The 19,810-nt window shown below is 41.2% G+C and overlaps 1 protein-coding gene across 1 annotated transcript; it reads right to left on the bottom strand.

The window, feature by feature from the left end:
* Window positions 1–3,810: 3,810 nt before the first annotated feature.
* LOC129810980 (hippocampus abundant transcript 1 protein) lies at window positions 3,811–16,079 on the bottom strand. The gene is made up of 12 exons (XM_055862028.1): window positions 15,818–16,079; window positions 15,036–15,131; window positions 14,847–14,909; window positions 14,630–14,757; window positions 14,407–14,521; window positions 13,943–14,161; window positions 7,788–7,901; window positions 7,390–7,461; window positions 6,219–6,331; window positions 6,016–6,113; window positions 5,567–5,733; window positions 3,811–5,236 (listed from the first exon to the last, which is right to left on the bottom strand). The coding sequence occupies exons 1-12, from the start codon at window positions 15,896–15,898 to the stop codon at window positions 5,030–5,032; spliced, it is 1,473 nt and encodes a 490-aa protein (XP_055718003.1). The 5' UTR covers window positions 15,899–16,079; the 3' UTR covers window positions 3,811–5,029.
* Window positions 16,080–19,810: the final 3,731 nt, after the last annotated feature.

Below are 19,810 nucleotides of genomic sequence, written 5' to 3'. Positions count from 1 at the left end.
GTCAAAAATAGTAAAGTACAGATACCAAAAAAAAGTACTTTAAAGTGTTTTTACTTAAGTACTTTACACCACTGGATAGAACAATTTGATGGGCTTATGTCTGTTAAATTATCTGTCTGTAATTGTGTGCCCCAGGGCTCTGTACTTGGTCCCCTTTTATTCACTATTTATATAAATAATTTAGACCAAAATTTCCAAAATGCGCAACTTCACTTTTCTGCTGATGATACTGTTATTTATTGTTGTGCCTCATCGTTGACAAAAGCTATCCAGAATTTGCAAACTGCTTTTTATACGGTACAGTTGAAGTCAGAAGTTTACATACACTTAGGTTGGAGTCATTAAAACTCGTTTTTCAACCACTCCACAAATTTCTTGTTAACAAACTATCGGTTTGGTAAGCCGGTTAGGGCATCTACTTTGTGCATGACACAAGTCATTTTTCCAACAATTCTTTACAGACAGATTATTTCACTTATAATTCACTGTATCACAATTCCAGTGGGTCAGAAGTTTACATACACTAAGTTGACTGTGCCTTTAAAAAACTTGTAAAATTCCAGAAAATGATGTCATGGCTTTAGAAGCCTCTGATAGGATAATTGACATCATCTGAGTTAATTGGAGTTGTACCCGTGGATTTATTTCAAGGCCATATCTTCAAACTCAGTGCCTCTTTGCTTCATGGGAAAATCAAAAGAAATCAGCCAAGACCTCAGAAAAAAAATTGTAGACCTCCACAAGTCTGTTTCATCATTGGGAGCAATTTCCAAATGCCTGAAGGTACCACGTTCATCTGTACAAACAATAGTACACAAGTATAAACACCATGGGACCACGCAGCCGTCATACCGCTCAGGAAGGAGAAGTGTTCTGTCTCCTAGAGATGAACGTACTTTGGTGCGAAAACTGCAAATCAATCCCAGAACAACAGCAAAGGACCTTGTGAAGATGCTGGAGGAAACGGGTACGAAAGTATCTATATCCACAGTAAAACGAGTCATATATCGACATAACCTGAAAGGCCGCTCAATAAGGAAGAAACCTGGAAGAAAGAAGAAAACCGCCATATAAAAGCCAGACTTCAGTTTGCAACTGCACATGGGGACAAATATCATAACTTTTTGGAGAAATGTCCTCTGGTCTGATGAAACAAAAATAGAACTGTTTGGCCATAATGGCCATTGTTATGTTTAGAGGAAAAAGGGGGAGGCTTGCAATTCGAAGAACACCATCCCAACCGTGAAGCACGGGGGTGGCAGCATCATGTGGTGGGGGTGCTTTGCTGCAGGAGGGACTGGTGCACTTCACAAATAGATGGCATCACGAGGAGGGAAAACTATGTGGAATATTGAAGCAACATCAAATGGCTTAAGGACAACAAAGTCAAGGTATTGGAGTGGCCATCACAAAGCCCTGACCTCAATCCTATTGAAAATGTGTGGGCAGAACTGAAAAAGCGTGAGTGAGCAAGGAGGCCAACAAACCTGACTCAGTTACACCAGCTCTGTCAGGAGGAATGGGCCAAAATTCACCCAACTTATTGTGGGAAGCTTGAGGAAGGCTACCCGAAACGTTTGACCCACGTTAAACAATTTAAAGGCAATGCTACCAAATACTAATTGGGTGTTTGTAAACTTCTGACCTACTGGTATTGTGATGAAAGAAATAAAAGCTGAAATAAATCCTTCTCTCTACTATTATTCTGACATTTCACATTCTTAAAATAAAGTGGTGATCCTAACTGACCTAAGACAGGGAATTTGTAGTAGGATTAAATGTCAGGAATTGTGAAAAACAGTTTAAATGTATTTGGCTAAGGTTTATGTAAACTTCCAGCTTCAACTGTACCTTGTGTCAATTGAAGCTTATCCGTAATGCTGACAAAACTAAACCAATTGTGTTTTCTAAAGCAAGAAATAGAACCTTTCACTTATTACTACCCGTCAGGGCAAAGCTCTAACCTCATATAAATATCTTGGAATTTTAATTGGTGACGGCATTTCTTTCAATTTGTATATTCAACAACTTACAAAAACATTGAAGCTGAAGTTGGTATTTTATTTTAGGAATAAGGCCTGTTTTTAATTTGAAGCCAGAAGGGGGCTAGTATCAGCTACATTTATGCCTATACTAGACTATGGTGATATTTTATATATGAATGCTTCGGCTCAGTGTTTGAGATCAATTGACACCCTTTACCATGGAGCATTGAGATTTATTTTAAATTGCAAAACCGTTACGCACCACTGCACTTTATATACCAGGGTTGGCTGGCCTTCTCTAGTTCATCGCAGGCTCAGTCACTGGTATACTTTTATTTACAAAGCCATTTGGGGTATACTACGATTTTATTTTGACATTTTTATTGTTCGGAAATGTTGTGGGTACTCTCTTCGTTCGCAGGACTTTATCCTGCTAACTGTTCCAAATGTCCGAACGGAATTTGGCAAAAGGGCTTTTATGTACTCTGCGCCATCAGCTTGGAATGCCTTACGAAATACTTTTAAACTGGAAGAATTTGTTCCGATTGGTATTTTTAAAAACATTGGAGAAGTTACCCTTTTCAATGGTTAACGTGCTCATCACCAGCTCATTGAAGTGTTTTGCTGTGTAAAAACTGTACCTATGGGTGTATGAAATAAATCATTGTGTGTGTATATATATATATACACTGCTCAAAAAAATTAAGGGAACACTTAAACAACACAATGTAACTCCAAGTCAATCACACTTCTGTGAAATCAAACTGTCCACTTAGGAAGCAACACTGATTGACAATACATTTCACATGCTGTTGTGCAAATGGAATAGACAACAGGTGGAAATTATAGGCAATTAGCAAGACACCCCCCAAAACAGGAGTGATTCTACAGGTGGTGACCACAGACCACTTCTCAGTTCCTATGCTTCCTGGCTGATGTTTTGGTCACTTTTGAATACTGGCGGTGCTCTCACTCTAGTGGTAGCATGAGACGGAGTCTACAACCCACACAAGTGGCTCAGGTAGTGCAGTTCATTCAGGATGGCACATCAATGCGAACTGTGGCAAAAAGGTTTGCTGTGTCTGTCAGCGTAGTGTCCAGAGCATGCAGGCGCTACCAGGAGACAGGCCAGTACATCAGGAGACGTGGAGGAGGCCGTAGGAGGGCAACAACCCAGCAGCAGCACCGCTACCTCCGCCTTTGTGCAAGGAGGTGCACTGCCAGAGCCCTGCAAAATGACCCCCAGCAGGCCACAAATGTGCATTGTCTATTCCATTTGCACAACAGCATGTGAAATTTATTGTCAATCAGTGTTGCTTCCTAAGTGGACAGTTTGATTTCACAGAAGTGTGATTGACTTGGAGTTACATTGTGTTGTTTAAGTGTTCCCTTTATTTTTTTGAGCAGTGTATATTTTTTTTTATTCTCTGTATATTGAAGTTCTGTTTTCCGAAAATGTCAGTGGTCAAGCCTCTGATCAACTGCAATTAAATCTGTTGGTTTGTCATCTTTAAACAGAAGTTGCATCTTGTGGATCTCCTGAAATAGTTGCATTGCCAAATCAAGCTTATAGAACCATTTGAAGACAAACTAGAAATATAGTTCGACGTTGAACTTTTTCTTGGTGAAATAACTGTCCATCACACAGCAAAGCATGCAAAACTATATCGATAAGTGTGTGCCCTATCAGATAGTGTACAATAAAAGGCTGTGGGTGGAACCCTAAAATGGATTGACTACGAGATTCATCATACTGGTATCTCATGTTTGGCTTTAGCTCAATGATCCCTTTACCTAAGTTTCCCAACCATAAATCCACCATCCATCAAAATATTCCACTTTATTGAAATGCATGGTTGTATACTTACTGTATATTTACAAGGTCAGTCAACAAAATGTAATATTGAAAATAAAAGGCAGCAAAACAATGACAATACATGGAAAAGAAAAAAACTGCATACAGTATTTCAAGAAATTGCTGTTTTACAGAACACCAACTCATAAATAGCTAGAGCAAACTTTCATGATTCAATATGTACTTTTGGTATTTGGTCAATAAGCAAGTTAAAACGAGAACATATTTTCTTTGTACAAGTGAAAAGTTTTTTTTAAGAAGGCCACGAGATGGATCTACGGATTCCGTAACTATGCAACGCGTTGTCTGACATAGGATGTCCTTCGTGTAAATTAGATATTTTTTTAAAGGCAAACCCTTCTTGTATGATCATTTTCTGTAACTGTACGATCCATACATGTCAGGGACTTGGCCGTGTACATGAACAAATGAGAATTAAAAGACAAAATATCAAGCCAATCTGTCACATTCTGTGATGTCAAAGAGTAAGCAGGGGTTGATACGATATCTCCTTGTGGTCCCGCCAAAAAGTATCCCACCCCAATTGAGGCACCAGTCAGTCTGAAGAAGTGGTAGTAGGAATTCATATAGGCAGCAGTTTGATATAAGCGTCAAAACAAAGGTGCTTTAAAAATTCAGCTGTACCATTCCAAGTCCATCGCGTCTTCACATTCCGTGGTTAGTTTGTGGATTAAGGCTTTTTTTATGCAGAGATCTGGGGAAATTTCAAGTGGATTTCCCATTCAGCCCCGCATTGTCATTTTCTCACACACAGTTCAGTAAAGCTGAAGGCCCAGCTCTAGAGGACTAACCAGTCTTTTTGATGCTTCTTTTTCTTTCTAGGTTGTTTTTATTGTGCAGAGACTCCCTCTTCTGATTGTGGAACACACTGTGTTCAGAAACAGCCCAACAGGTATGTCCCTGAGTTGAGCTTTGCCCTGTCCAATATCATCAAAACAGTTGAAGAAAAAGTAAAAGTTTGAGGAAAAACAAAAACAAAAATGAATAAATATAAGCCATTGCAAATAGTGCCTTTGGATAGAACTTTCTTTAAAAAAAACATACTCCTATGTATACATATATAGTGGTAACTCTTAATATAGCTTTTTGATTGTTTACTACACATGAGCTATCTTGCTTTGTGTGGTTTTGAAGAGGGGGGAGTCAGGCCCGAGTAGCCAGGTCTGTGTTACACATTTGTGTCCTGCAGTAGGGGCTCTTTGGCCTCCCCGGGCGGCTGCGGGCTGTGGGGGTGCCCGTGGGGCGAGCTGTGCTTCTTCCAGCTGCCAGGCCGGGGGCCCAGGTGGGGGTGCTCTGGTATGAAGAGGGCCACCAAGAGTGCTAGCAGCACTGAGCATGCTCCGAAGAGAAATGGTGGGCCAGGAATGATGGACGTCTGAGGAGAGGAGGCGGGAATAAAAGGTACAAGAGAATTTGACTAAATTAGGAAAATGCTTAACAAATCAAGGTTGTACAAAGCATATTCAAAAACAGTCACGTAAATACTTGGTAACTAGTTAATGTTAAATAGTGGCCACAAACCTCTAAGATTGCATAGTGCCTAAATAATGATAGCCACTTTAAAGACAGCAATAGAGCCTTGTTGAACTGCTTGGTCACTTTTGAGGAGCTATGCTGGCTGTTGAACTCCACCCAAATTCAAGCCTCGTCGGGTTCAGGCTGCGTATCAAACTAGGAGGAGAAAAGGTTGGGGCTGGGGGCTAACCTGTGGGAGGTGCTGAAGGTGGGGTTGAGTGTGGACCGGAGTGTCCTGGCTGCCATCTGGGGGCGCATCCAGCTCCACGTGGAAGATGTAGAAGATGAAGCCGTAGAGTGCCGGCCCCAGGCCGTTACACAGACCCCGGATCCCCGTCACCATCCCCTGGCCCACCCCTGTGGGATGAGCGCCAAAATGAATTTCATATTAGTTGGATTTTATTAAACTTTTAATTCACAAGGTAAGTTAAAGGGATAGTTCTGCAAAAGTACATATTTATTTCCTTACCTTGAAAAGCGGTCTATGGCTAAGCATTAACTGGTTTCAAGGTAAGGGAAAAAAATAAGTCATTTTGATTAACTGCCCCTTTAACAGAACGATTTCTCATTTGCATTTATGACCCGGCCAAAAGACAAATCAAAGAAAGTTGCAAAATAAAGTTATAACTAAGTACAAACCTTGTTGGTCTGGCTCAGCGGTGCGGGAAACCAACGCACTGATTGCTGGGAAAGTGATACTTGACATGGCTGCTACAGCCCCTGCTGCCCACATCATCCTGTAGAGATGAGAGAAAACAGAAAGATAGTCACTTTAAAGTGACTATCACTGAACTGAATGATCAGATGCGTTCAATGGTGTGAGTCGCCTTGAAAAAGCTTACCATGGCTCGGAGCCAAACCCATACCAGGCGAGCTGCAGTATCTGGAACCCAAGGCCGAGCAAGATGGTGTTCTTATTCCCGATGGAACGCATGAGTAAACTCAATACTACAGTCTTACAAAGGGAACAAAAAAGGACATAATTAGAAACACTTTATTGGAATGTTCATAGTGCCTATAATAAAAGTTCTTGTTATATGGCCAAACCAAAGGTCGTTATAACATGGCAGAGAATGGAATAACTATATAGATATATACTACATGACCAAAAGTATGTGGACACCTGCTTGTCTAACATCTCATTCCAAAATCATGGGTATTAATATATGATAACAGCCTCCACTCTTCTGGGATGGCTTTCAACTAGATGTTGGAACATTGCTGCGGGGACTTACTTCCACTCAGCCACAAGAGCATTAGTGTGGTCGGGCACTGATGTTGGGCGATTAGGCCTGGCTTCGCAGTCGGCGTTCCAATTCATCCCAAAGGTGTTCGATGGAGTTGAGGTCAGGGCTCTGTACAAGCCAGTCAAGTTCTTCCACACCAATCTCAACAAACCATATCTGTATGGACCTCAGTTTGTGCACGGGGGGCATTGTCATGCTGAAACAGCAAAGGGCCTTCACCAAACTGTAGCCACAAAGTTGGAAGCTTGGCATTGCGCATGGTGATCTTAGGCTTGTGTGCGGCTGCTCGGCCATGGAAACCTATTTCATGAAGCCCCCGAAGAACAGTTCTTGTGCTGATGTTGCTTCCAGAGGCAGTTTGGAACTCGGTAGTGAGTGTTGCAATCGAGGAAAGACTATGTTTACGTGCTACAGCACTCGGTGGTACTGTTCTGTGAGCTTGTGAGGCCTACCACTTCGCGGCTGAGCCGTTGTTGCTCCGCGACGTTACCACTTCACAATAACAGCAGCTCTAGCAGGGCAGAAATTTGACGAACTGACTTGTATGACGGTGCCACATTGAATGTCACTGAGTTCTTCAGTAAGGCCATTCTACTGCCAATGTTTGTCTACGGCGACTGCATGGCTGTGTGCTCGATTCTATACACCTGTTGTGGCTGAAATAGCCGAATCGACTAATTTGAAGGGGTGTCCACATACTTTTGTGTGTGCGTGTGAGATAGATATATACACAAATATAATGTAATGATAGTTAATGACAACGAACCTGTGCAATGATTGAAAGCAGTCCTAGAACAGCTATGAAAGCTGCAACATTTTCAGGTGAAAATCCCATAATCTGAAAAAAGGGAGAGCGAAAATCTGATCGTACTGCCCGTGAGACAAAATGAGTATGCCTATCATCAAGGAAAGAAAATGATTTAGCTATATACAGGCCTAGCTGTGAGCAGCAAAGAACAGGGGTCCAAGCAAAATATGATAACTTGGTTATATACTTTGAATGAGCTACATAGTCAAACCCCCTCGACAAGTCTACCAAATTATATTCTGACTATGAAGGGGACTTGACCTCAGCTACATTGATAATGGAAATAGGGGGATGGGCTGACATCTGACGCGCATCTCACACGTCTGTTTATATATTTGACAGTATACATAGCCGACCTGTCGTAAGTAGAGGAAGAAGCTGGAGTACTGGCCAGCCTCGGGGAGATAGGACAGGAACACTGTTATACAGATGAGCAGCACAGTGGAATCCTGGCCCACTTTCCTTAGAGACTGGAGACAGAAAGAAAAAGGGTTAGGACGGTAGGTGATAACAAGTGTTAACGATATGATGTGCAAGAAGACCCAACCACTCCTCATGGTGGAAAGAAGGACTATTGTGAGAACTTGGTCACAACCCAAGAGAGTAAACTAGAGATGTAGAGTTACAAAACAGCTGTGGTCTGCTTCGGAGAGTCAGGAGACCTAGAATTACACCAACACATAACTACCTACAACAGGGGTTCCCACACACCCCCCATATGGGGCGCCAACGTTTCGTGGCGGTTTGCGGGACCCTTCCTTGATTTGGGGGGGGAAATACTTTTTCTACAAGTCGCGATTGTTTATACAGATCTAAAACTACGCATAAATCCACGATGCTTTAGGATAGAAACAAGTGGTGAAATGCAAGAGCAAGACGCAATTCTGGTGCACGTGGGAATATCGTTGGTTTGTCTCTATGACATTCATAAGCTGAGCTACGACTTTCTAAAATGCTCGGGAAGTAATCTTATACAATGCGTGACTGTTGCCATCAACTGATCGAATCACTTTCCGGAAAAAATTATATTATGTATAATTACATTGAGGGTTCATATACATTATAATAAACCAATATTTTCCTTATCCATTATTATCATAATTAAATAGCCTACCACATGAGTCTTGTTAAACTACGTAAAATTGCAGGAAATTAGCTTCAAAACAACACTTTTCTAAGGTAATTAAACAATGTCAAGCTGGTGTTGTACTTAATATAGGCCACCTTAATAAACAATAATAAATAAATAAGGGGGGGGGGGGGGGGGGGCTTTTTTATGTGAAAAAGGTGGCACTGGGGAACAAAGGTTGGGAACCCCTGACCTACAAACACCCCATACTGTATTGTTATGTTACAATATCAGTGACTAGGGCCTTCAGCGTTATACAGCGTCAATCTTGACGATTGTGTTAAGAGCAAAAAAGAGATACTTCACTCGGACTCAAAATAAATACTCCTTATAGCCTAAGTTTTGTAGGTCAATTGTGTGATGCTTATTTCCCTGGATCGATCATCATAACACACTTACATTTATTAACACAATCTTGATATTATCTTCGCAGCGCCTTCAGAAACTATACATACCCCTCAACTTATTCCACATTTTGTTGTGTTACAGCCTGAATTCAAAATTGAATAAATTGACGCAATACCCCACAATGACAAAGTCAAAACATGTTTCGAATTTGTAGCAAATTTTTTGAAAATGAAATACAGAAATATCTCATTTACATAATGATTTACACCCCTAAGTCAATACTTTGTAGGAGTACCTTTGGCAGCAATTACAGTCTTTCTGAGTAAGTCTTTAAGAGCGTTCCACACCTGGATTGAGCAACATTTGCCCATTATTCTTTTCAAAATTCTTCAAGCTCTTTCAAATTGGTTGTTGATCATTGCTAGACAACCATTTTAAGGTCTTGCCATAGATTTTCAAGCAGATTTAAGTCATAACTTTAACTCGGCTACCCAGGAACATTCACTGTCTTCTTGGTAAGCAACTCCAGTGTAGATTTGGCCTTGTGTTTTAAGTTATTGTCCTGCTGAAAAGGTGAATTCATCTTCCAGTGTCTGGTGGAAAGCAGACTGAACCAGGTTTTCCTCTAGGATTTTGCCTGTGCTTAGCTCAATTCCATTTATTTTATAACCTGAAAAACTCCCCAGTCCGTAACGCTTACAAGCATACCTATAACATGATGCAGCCACCAATATGCTTGAAAATATGGAGAGTTGTACTCAGTAATGAGTTGTATTTTCCCCCAAACATAACACTTTCTATTCAGGACAAAAAGTAGATTTCTTTGCCACATTTATTCCCAGTATTACTTCTGTGCATTGTTGAAAACAGGATGCATATTCTGTACAGGCTTCCTTCTTTTCATTCTGTCAATTACGTTAGTATTGTAGAGTAACTACAATGTTGCTGATTCACCATGAAACTCTTTTTTTAAGTCACCATTGGCCTCATGGTGAAATCCCTGACGCCTGTATCTTTGAAGTGACTGGGTGTATTGATACTAAAGGTCGACCGATTACGATTTTTCAACGCCGATACCGATTAATCGGACGATTTAAAAAATATATATGTATTTGTAATAATGACAATTACAACAATACTGAATGAACACTTATTTTAACTTAATATAATACATCAATAAAATCAATTTAGCCTCAAATAAATAATAAAACATGTTCAATTTGGTTTAAATAATGCAAAAACAAAGTGTTGGAGAAGAAAGTCAAAGTGCAATATGTGCCATGTAAGAAAGCTAACGTTTAAGTTCCTTGCTCAGAACATATGAAAGCTGGTGGTTCCTTTTAACATGAGTCTTCAATATTCTCAGGTAAGAAGTTTTAGGTTGTAGTTGCTATAGGAATTATAGGACTATTTCTCTCTATACGATTTATATTTCATATACCTTTGACTATTGGATGTTCTTATAGGCACTTTATTATTGCCAGTGTAACAGTATAGCTTCCATCCCTCTCCTCGCTCCTCCCTGGGCTCGAACCAGGAACACATCAACAGCCACCCTCGAAGCAGCGTTACCCATGCAGAGCAAGGGGAACAACCACTCCAAGTCTCAGAGCGAGTGACGTTTGAAACGCTATTAGCGCGCACTCCGCTAACTAGCTAGCCATTTCACATCGGTTACACCAGCCTAATCTCGGGAGTTGATAGGCATAAACAGCTCAATGCTTGAAGCACAGCAAAGAGTACAAAAGTGCTGTTTGAATGAATGCTTATGAGCCTGCTGGTGCTTACCACCGCTCAGTCAGACTGCTCTATCAAATCATAGACTTAATTATAACATAACACACAGAAATACGAGCCTTAGGTCATTAATATGGTCGAATCCGGAAACTATCATCTCGATAACAAGACGTTTATTCTTTCAGTGGAATACGGAACCGTTCCGTATTTAATCTAACGGGTGGCATCCCTAAGTCTAAATATTCCTGTTACATTGCACAACCTTCAATGTTATGTCATAATTACGTAAAATTCTGGCAAATTAGGCGGCCCAAACTGTTGCATATACACTGACTCTGCGTGCAATGAACGCAAGAGAAGTGACACAATTTCACCTGGTTAATATTGCCTGCTAACCTGGATTTATTTTAGCTAAATATGCAGGTTTAAAAATACATACTTCTGTGTATTGATTTTAAGAAATGCATTGATTATGGTTAGGTACAGTCGTGCAACGATTGTGCTTTTTTCGCAAATACGCTTTTGTTAAATTTGTTAGGAAGAAATAGTCTTCACAGTTCGCAACGAGTCATGTTAGCAGGCAATATTAACTAAATATGCAGGTTTAAAAATATATACTTGTGTATTGATTTTAAGAAAGGCATTGATGTTTATGGTTAAGTACACATTGGAGCAACGACAGTCCTTTTTCGCATCGATTATATGCAACGCAGGACACGCTAGATAAACTAGTAATATCATCAACCATGTGTAGTTAACTAGTGATTATGATTGATTGATTGTTTTTTATAAGTTAAGTTTAATGCTAGCTCGCAACTTACCTTGGCTTCTTACGGCATTCGTGTAACAGGCAGTTTCCTCATTTAGTGCAATGTAAATCAGGTGGTTATAGCGTTGGACTAGTTAACTGTAAGGTTGCAAGATTGAATCCCCGAGCTGACAAGGTAAAAGTCTGTCATTCTGCCCCTGAACAAGGCAGTTAACCCAACATTCCTAGGTCGTTATTGAAAATAAGAATGTGTTCTTAACTGACTTGCCTAGTTAAATAAAGGATAAATAAAGGTGTAAATTCTTTTAAAAATTATAATAATAATAAATACATTTTAAAAATCGGCCAAATCGGAGTCCAGAAATACCGATTTCCGATTGTTATGAAAACTTGAAATCGGCCATAATTAATCGGCCATTCCGATTAATCGGTCGACCTCTAATTGATACACCATCCAAAGTTTAACAACTTCACCATGCTCAAAGGGATAATCAATGTCTTCTTTTAATTTTTTTACCCATCTACCAATAGGTGCTCTTCTTTGCGAGGCACTTGAAACTCCCCCTGGTCTTTGTGGTTGAATCTGTGTTTGAAATTCACTGCTCGACTGAGGGACCTTACAGATAATTGTATGAACAAACTCCCTCACGACGCCAGGACAGCGGAGTCAATCACCACCTTCCGGAGACCCCTGAAACCCCACCTCTTTAAGGAATACCTAGGATAGGATAAAGCAATCCTTCTGACCCCCCCCCCCCCTTAAAAGATTTAGATGCACTATTGTAAAGTGGCTGTTCCACTGGATGTCATAAGGTGAATGCACCAATTTGTAAGTCGCTCTGGATAAGAGCGTCTGCTAAATGACTTAAATGTAAATGTAGTGTAAATGTATGTGTGGGGTACAGAGATGAGGTAGTCATGTTAAACACTATCATTGCACACAGAGTCCATGCAACTTATCATTTGACTTAAGCACATTTTTACTCCTGAACCTATTTAGGCTTGCCATAACAAAAGGAGTTGAATACTTATTGACTCAAGACATTTCAGCTTTAAAGCTACAATATGTCATTTTTGGGGCGACCCGACCAAATTCACATAGAAATCTGTGTTATAAATCTGTCATTCGTATCGAAAGCAAGTCTAAGAAGCTGTAGATCTACAATGATTATCTACACAATGACTACTTGTTTTGTCACAAACTGAAATTAGACAAACTATTCGAATTTTAGCAACCAGGAAATGGTGGAGCAAGTTCTACATATTGCATCTTTACATTTTTGTAAAAATGTAGAAAAACATAACTCCACTTTGACAGTGGCCAAACAAAATCTCAATTGAATCCATTTTAAATTCAGGCTGTAATAAGAAAATATGGAAAAAGTCAAGGGGTGTGAATACTTTCTGAAGACACTAAGTACCCTGCAATCATCATTGCTTTTTCATGTGATGTTGATGTATTTCAGCGACACGTCAGGCTTCGCCCCTCAACATTGCCTGAGGCAGACCTGTTTCGTTGTGCCATGAGTAGCTGCTGTACATTGTGGCATGTAGCTTTAACTGTTGTTGTACAGCAATATAGAGGATTATGAAAGGTTAATTGTTCCCCTATTTGGCCTCTGTCTAACAGCCTGTTGAACTCCCTCCCCCTTTTCCACACACACACCACCGTGGCCCCTTCAAACAACCCGCCTTAGGGGAAGTTCAGATTTGGCTGACAAAGACCACATCCTGGTCTAAACGCGCCATGAATGTTTGTTCCTTATCCTGGGTAAATCCAATTGTGTTGATCAAATATTATTATATTATAATATATTATTATTATATTATTAGTGATAGAGCTATTGTAGGGAAATGGGAAGACTGAAGAGGACCACTTGTAACACGAGTAGCTAGTTGAAAGTGTCAACACAAAAACAGATGCTATAATGTTTCCCCAAGGGGAACCATGGGTGTCAGTCAGGGGGGGCGGGGGGGGGGGGGTCTTGCAGCACAGCCATTCTCACCACATTCTATTACTAAGCCCTCTTTCAATCATAAACAATACCTGCCTCCACCCCCCGCCACCAATTACATTGATACCATTGTCCCTTCCAGCATTTGAAAACAGACACACGTTACCCCTATAACCTTTTGGATTTCTAAATGACCCCAACAGCAGCAGTCAGGAGGACTATGATGCAACAGAAATAAAAAAATGTCCATATTCCGCCGCGGTCTCTTTGAGACCCACCAAATTTCTAGCTGCTACCACTGATCATAGTGCCAAAGTGAAGCACACATTTTGAAGAGGTTTGACAATGTTTCCCTAACAAGCCAATATATTTGTAGACTAACCCTTCACTTCTTGAATTGAAATGTAATTTGCCATACAGCTTAGCCTACACTAAGCCTGCACTCTGAAGAGAAGGTAACTGCATCTCATCTGCCTAATCCAAATCATTTTGCGTTCTGAAAGCACACTAATAATGGCTACACAAAATAATAACACCAACTGACTGAGTCTTTAGAGGTGAACAGGTACTCACAGCAAAGGGGTCGGCTTGTTCCCAGGAGATGGGAGCCCCCCAGGACGCTGGCCTCATCTTCTCAGGCAGAGACTCGGGCACGGCCACCAGGATAAAGCAGATGTCCAGCATAGCGATAGCCGAGGCCAGCACCACCACCAGGCCGTCCCCGTACACACGGCCCAAGTAGGCGCCAATGGCCGGGCTCGTCACCAAGCTAGCAGCAAAGGTGGCCGACACCTAACGAACAAGAGTAGACAAGGTTTACTACTGCCAAGCTCTGGTACTACCACTCTTTGAATGAAATTGTGGTTCCAGTTAGTTTTTTTTGCGCATCATTTCTGCTTTGTTTAAGTGGGACAAATCTGCAAATAGGTTCTGAATGATGTACTATTTTAGCACTGAACCACAACTCCCTGAATCAAAAAAAGGTGTTATGGTAAACAAGATTAGAAGAAACTGTGTAGGTAATGTTCGATACACACCAGTCCATAGGCCATGCTGCGCTCATGCTCCTGCGTGATGTCAGCCACATAGGCAAAGACCACAGAGAATGTAACAGCGAACACACCGGACACCGAGATAACTGCAAAGTACCACCTGAAACCCGAGGCAGGATATGGCACTCAGTTAATAATACACTTGTTTCAGCTTTTAAAATGGTGATCTCACTAACTATGAACTCGCTCTGGTTGGGAGCCATCGTACCATGGGCTTATCTTCATCAGTGGAATGGGAGCGCAGGTGAAGAAAACGGTGAGCAGGAGAAAAGACTTCCGGCCCCACACATCAGACAGGGCACCAATCAGCGGAGCACTCAGGAAAGACAGCAGGCCCTGTAATACAACAAGACATCACCCACAAAATTTCTAACAGAATTGAAAGATAATTGTTCAAAATAATAGCACATGTTCAAACACCATACCTTTACCCCCTGGATCAAGCCATTCATCAGAAACGTATGCTTCGGGAACGTCTCATGTAGGACCTGGATTGGAAGGGGACAGGGACAGAGAGTGGAGACTGTTAATTGGAGAAGGACTTCAACATAGTTTCATCAGCAGCCAACAAATCATACTGTCTTAAATAATAGGTCATAAACAAGACAACATACCACCAAAGTGGGTGCTGTAAGCAGGCCCCAGGCAAAAAATTCCAAAAAGATGACAATTACAGCATGGTACACGCTGGGAGCCCCGAAACCTTGTGCCTGGTGAACAGAGTGGAATAACTATGTAAGTATGTCAACAAGAAACAAGTAATACTCAACTGTCTTACTTTCAAAGGACATATATTAAAAGGTCAACTCAGCAATAAGTCACCATAATACACAGTGGGGCATCTTCCTGCTTACACAGAATTCATAATTGACACTAGAGCCAGTAGCGGTGTTGCAGTCTTCGCAAATTTCACTTTAGTTGTTGTTGATTTCAGTAAGTAGGAATTTAGCTAGCTACCATATTACTGAATAACTATCATCGAACTAACATCATCGAACTAAACAAACAGCTAGCTAGAAAGCTTGCCCATAGTTATGGAACTCTATTAGCCTAGACACCTTTTTAACAATAGTGTTTAAAGTTACTTCACTAGCTAGTCAGCTAGCTAATACTTGTCCATCTCAGATGGCATCTAGCTAAATTACTGTCAAAGATACTGATATGCTAGCTAACTTAGCTAGCTAGTGCCACACATCTGGTGCTAGCCAGCCAACTAGCTAACGTTAGCTATGTTGTTTTTGAGAGGACTATGAAGAGGCATATGATGAACTTCCCGGACGCTAGCAAGCAGGATCTAGCTAGCTCGCGAAATGTGACATATTGTAGACATACCACATGCTGCTAGTTAATCTCAAGAATTACGATGGCAAATACTGTCATTTGGGTGGAAACTCACCGTTCCTCCATCCTTGATAATAATTTTTTTCGCCAGCAGGAGACTGCGATTCGCCCGTTTCTTCTTTTTGCTCTGTGTCATATTACCATTTTAGTTCTTCGTTTAATAAGAATCTATTTATTAAGGAATTTCAGAAAATGAACTATTTAAATCAGATTGTCGGAAAAGAAACTGAAATACCTTAGAATAAATCTATTTTTCAAACTAAAAGGGTTGTTTCGTCCCATTCACTCAACCACCGCCATCTTTGCAAAAACATTGTTAAAACGTAATGACGTCACATCATACGATATTCTTTCTGACATCCGTGTACCTGCGAGGACGGGTACTGGTATGACTTATTTTTGAAAAGTTACTACATCTCAGTGTACATTTAATTAGAGAATAGTAGAAAAATCTGCGGACCATGTCTGCATTACATTTCTACTTTACTCTCATGTATTAAGCACTACAGTATTCCCCCTCACTCTAGAACCCTGCACGAACAAAGACCCCATAGGTGTCACAGGATCTTCCTGAAATCATCAAATCAAATGTATTTATAAAGCCCTTCTTACATCAGCTGATATCTCAAAGTGCTGTACAGAAACCCAGCCTAAAACCCCAAACAGCAAGCAATGCAGGTGTTGAAGCACGGTGGCTAGGAAAAACTCCCTAGAAAGGCCAAAACCTAGGAAGAAACCTAGAGAGGAACCAGGCTATGAGGGGTGGCCAGTCCTCCTCTGGCTGTGCCGTGTGGAGATTATAACAGAACATGGCCAAGATGTTCAAATGTTCATAAATGACCAGCATGGTCAAATAATAATAATCACAGTAGTTGTCGAGGGTGCAACAAGTCAGCACCTCAGGAGTAAATGTCAGTTGGCTTTTCATAGACGATCATTAAGAGTATCTCTACCGCTCCTGCTGTCTCTAGAGAGTTGAAAACAGCAGGTCCGGGAGAGGTAGCACGTCCGGTGAACAGGTCAGGGTTCCATAGCCGCAGGCAGAACAGTTGAAAGTGGAGCAGCAGCACGGCCAGGTGGACTGGGGACAACAAGGAGTCATCATGTCAGGTAGTCCTGAGGCATGGTCCTAGGATGATATTATATTAGGATGATCCTCTCGTCATTACATACAGATCACTGGTGTAAATGGGAAGGTGCACACAGCACAGAAAGAGACGAGACCCGAAAGACAACATGAGAACAAGAAGAAAGAGAGAATTAGAGAGAGCATACTTAAATTCACACAGGACACCGGATAAGATAGGAGAAGTCTTATCCCTAGCCCCCCGACACATAAACTACTGCAGCATAAATACTGGAGGCTGAGAAAGGAGGGGTCAGGAGACACTGTGGCCCCATCCGATGATACCCCCGGACAGGGCCAAACAGGCAGGATATAATCCCACCCACTTTGCCAAAGCACAGCCCCCGCACCACTAGAGGGATATCTTCAACCACCAACTTACCATCCTGAGACAAGGCCGAGTAAAGCCCACAAAGATCTCCGCCACGGCACAACCCAAGGGGGGGCGCCAACCCTGAATGCCCTGAATGCATCCTATACTACATCCTATCCTAGTATCTAGCTGCAGCTCTGGAGTCGCGCCTCCTGTCCCTAAAACCGCCTATCAAATCAAATTTTATTGGTCACATACACATATTTAGCGGATGTTATAGCGGGTGTAGCGAAATGCTTATTGTTCCTAGCTCCAACAGTGCAGTAGTATCTGTCACTAAACATATTATTCTGCACGTAAATCCGTGCCACTCCATTTAGTATGATATGCTACCTTACGTTAGGTTACATTACATTAGGCTATTGATGGAATAGCTGTCGTATAATATAATACAAATTGTAGGATGTATAGTATCCAACGTCTTGATTGCACCAGTATGCTTTGGCCCATTTATAATGTATTAAGTTTGACTGCTTTAGTATGATATGATACCTGATATGATAATTGTAGGATGTACAGTATCCTACATCTAGATTTCACACATACAAAATACTTAGAACAAATTGAATAAATCAATGCATGATGTGTATACTAGTTACACGACAATCAAGAGCCATTTCTGCCTCGAGTGATAGGACAGAATCCATAGTAGGATACAACAAGTGACACAAATGACGTACTGTGGCTCTGACCTTATAAGTCAATAGTTGTGTTTGGGTTATATTTGAACAGGATGTATACCGTACCTGAGAGCAATCACAACTGTGCATGCTGATAAGACTGAATAGGCCATTTGAAATTATTCAGCACAAACAAAAATGTGATATACAAAGTTTACTGTGTATGAAAAATGTAAGGATTGTAGCATTAACAAAATTCAGAAAGATAAGCAGGTTTTTATCGTCACGTTCACATGTACAGTGAAATGCCTTTCTTGCTTGCGCAATCCCAACAATGCAGTGATCGATATCAGAAGTGCTATAAAAAATAAATAAAGTAAAGTAGAACAAAAACACAAAAGAAAGTAAGTAAGCTATATACAGGGTCAGTGCCAATACCCATATTTACAATGTGCAGGGATACTGGAGTGGGAGGGTTAGATATGTATAGGGGTAAGGTGACTAGGCATCAGGATATATGATAAACAGAGTAGGGATCTACAGGGAGGGATCTATAGGGGGGTGTAAATGGGATGGGGGGGCTGTCATCCAATGGGATTGGGGTCATCTCTTGACGAAACTATTGATATATCGCTGGGAATAAAAAAATTGTTATTAAGTTGGATAATTAAAAGTACTGTCTAAAAACCATGGATAACGCTCCCTTGATCAGGCATTTAGATTGCTGGCCTGAGCCTCCTAAAAAATTGGCATGGGGCGGCCTGATGCATGCTACTACTTTGAGCTGCATGCTACTACTGATGTCAGAGGAGAAAAAGAGACAGAAGGAAAGAGAATGAGTAGCAGGAGGTAGAGAAAGAGACAGGAACAGAAAAACAGAGGAATAATACATTAGACAGACCGTGAAAGAGAATGTGTGTGTTTGGGAGAGGCCATGAAAGAGACTATGAGATAGATACAAGATGCAGAGAGGGTGTGTATGTGTTAGAGAATGATGTGTCCACGTGTGTGACAGCTGTACTAACCAGCAGAGCTGGAGGTGGGCTCCTTGTTGGTAGAGGATGGACTCTCCATGGACGCCTCACCGCTGGTACTAGGGAGAGAGAACAGTCTGTGAGCACACATACGCATGCAAAAAGTCACATAGTAAAAATGCACACCTTTTAGCCAGCTACCTGGAGAGCTGGAAAATAATGTTCCAATTGAAGGCTGCCATTATCAATAAATCAACAATCAAAAAAAGTCTTACCCGTGAAATGTGCTAGTATCACAGAGTTTTCACACTAAGTTATTTAAATCCTCTTTGCTAGTATCGTCATTGGCTATGAGCCCAAAAATAATGAAATGACAAAAGGTAGCTAAGTGTGGACAAGTTTTGGCCAACATAACGTACTGTATAATGCTAAATGGAGTGACACGGATTTACGTACATAATAATACGTTTAGTGACAGGCAGGTTTTAGTGACAGGCGGCTTACCTCCGAGACTGCAGGTGGATTCATGTCAAGGCATCTGATGATCCAGCAATCCAGAAACGAGAGATGTACCACCTATCCCAAAAGCCCAGGCCTCTGACAGATGCAGTATTAAAAAAATGTCTGACTGCATTAAAACAGAGCCGTTTTGTCCTTGCATGTGGAAAAGGCAGCAAGTAACTGTTTCAGTGACCTGCCAATGCACTTCAGCCTGAGCTGCGTTCAGTATGAAAAAACAGTGTTTAAGCTTCAATTACACAGAATCGGTGCTGTTCTGAACGACCAGTTAAAAAACAGAGAGGGGTTGGGGAACACTGTTAGTATGGCTGCTGCCCTTTAAATGGGAGATTCTCAATTGGTATGCTCAACTTCATCTTCCGTTCTCTCCTCGCCTCCTATTGAAAAAGGTCAAAGGTAACCGGGGAGGGGAGGAGAGGAAATGTGGAAATAAATG

This window comes from Salvelinus fontinalis, chromosome 14, assembly GCF_029448725.1.
Source record: "Salvelinus fontinalis isolate EN_2023a chromosome 14, ASM2944872v1, whole genome shotgun sequence".
Classification (NCBI taxonomy): Eukaryota; Metazoa; Chordata; class Actinopteri; order Salmoniformes; family Salmonidae; genus Salvelinus; species Salvelinus fontinalis.
Note: the sequence above shows the minus strand (reverse complement) of the source record. Positions and strands in the feature narration are given on the sequence as shown.

Bases quoted from the DNA above. Each gene is read 5' to 3' on its own strand.
- LOC129810980 (XM_055862028.1), bottom strand. From the start codon at position 15,898: ATGACACAGAGCAAAAAGAAGAAACGGGCGAATCGCAGTCTCCTGCTG. The intron at 14,910-15,035 runs GTATGTTGTCTT...CTTCCAATCCAG, and splicing joins TTACAGCACCCACTTTGGTG to GTCCTACATGAGACGTTCCC. The intron at 14,758-14,846 runs GTATGGTGTTTG...GTTGTATTACAG, and splicing joins GCTTGATCCAGGGGGTAAAG to GGCCTGCTGTCTTTCCTGAG.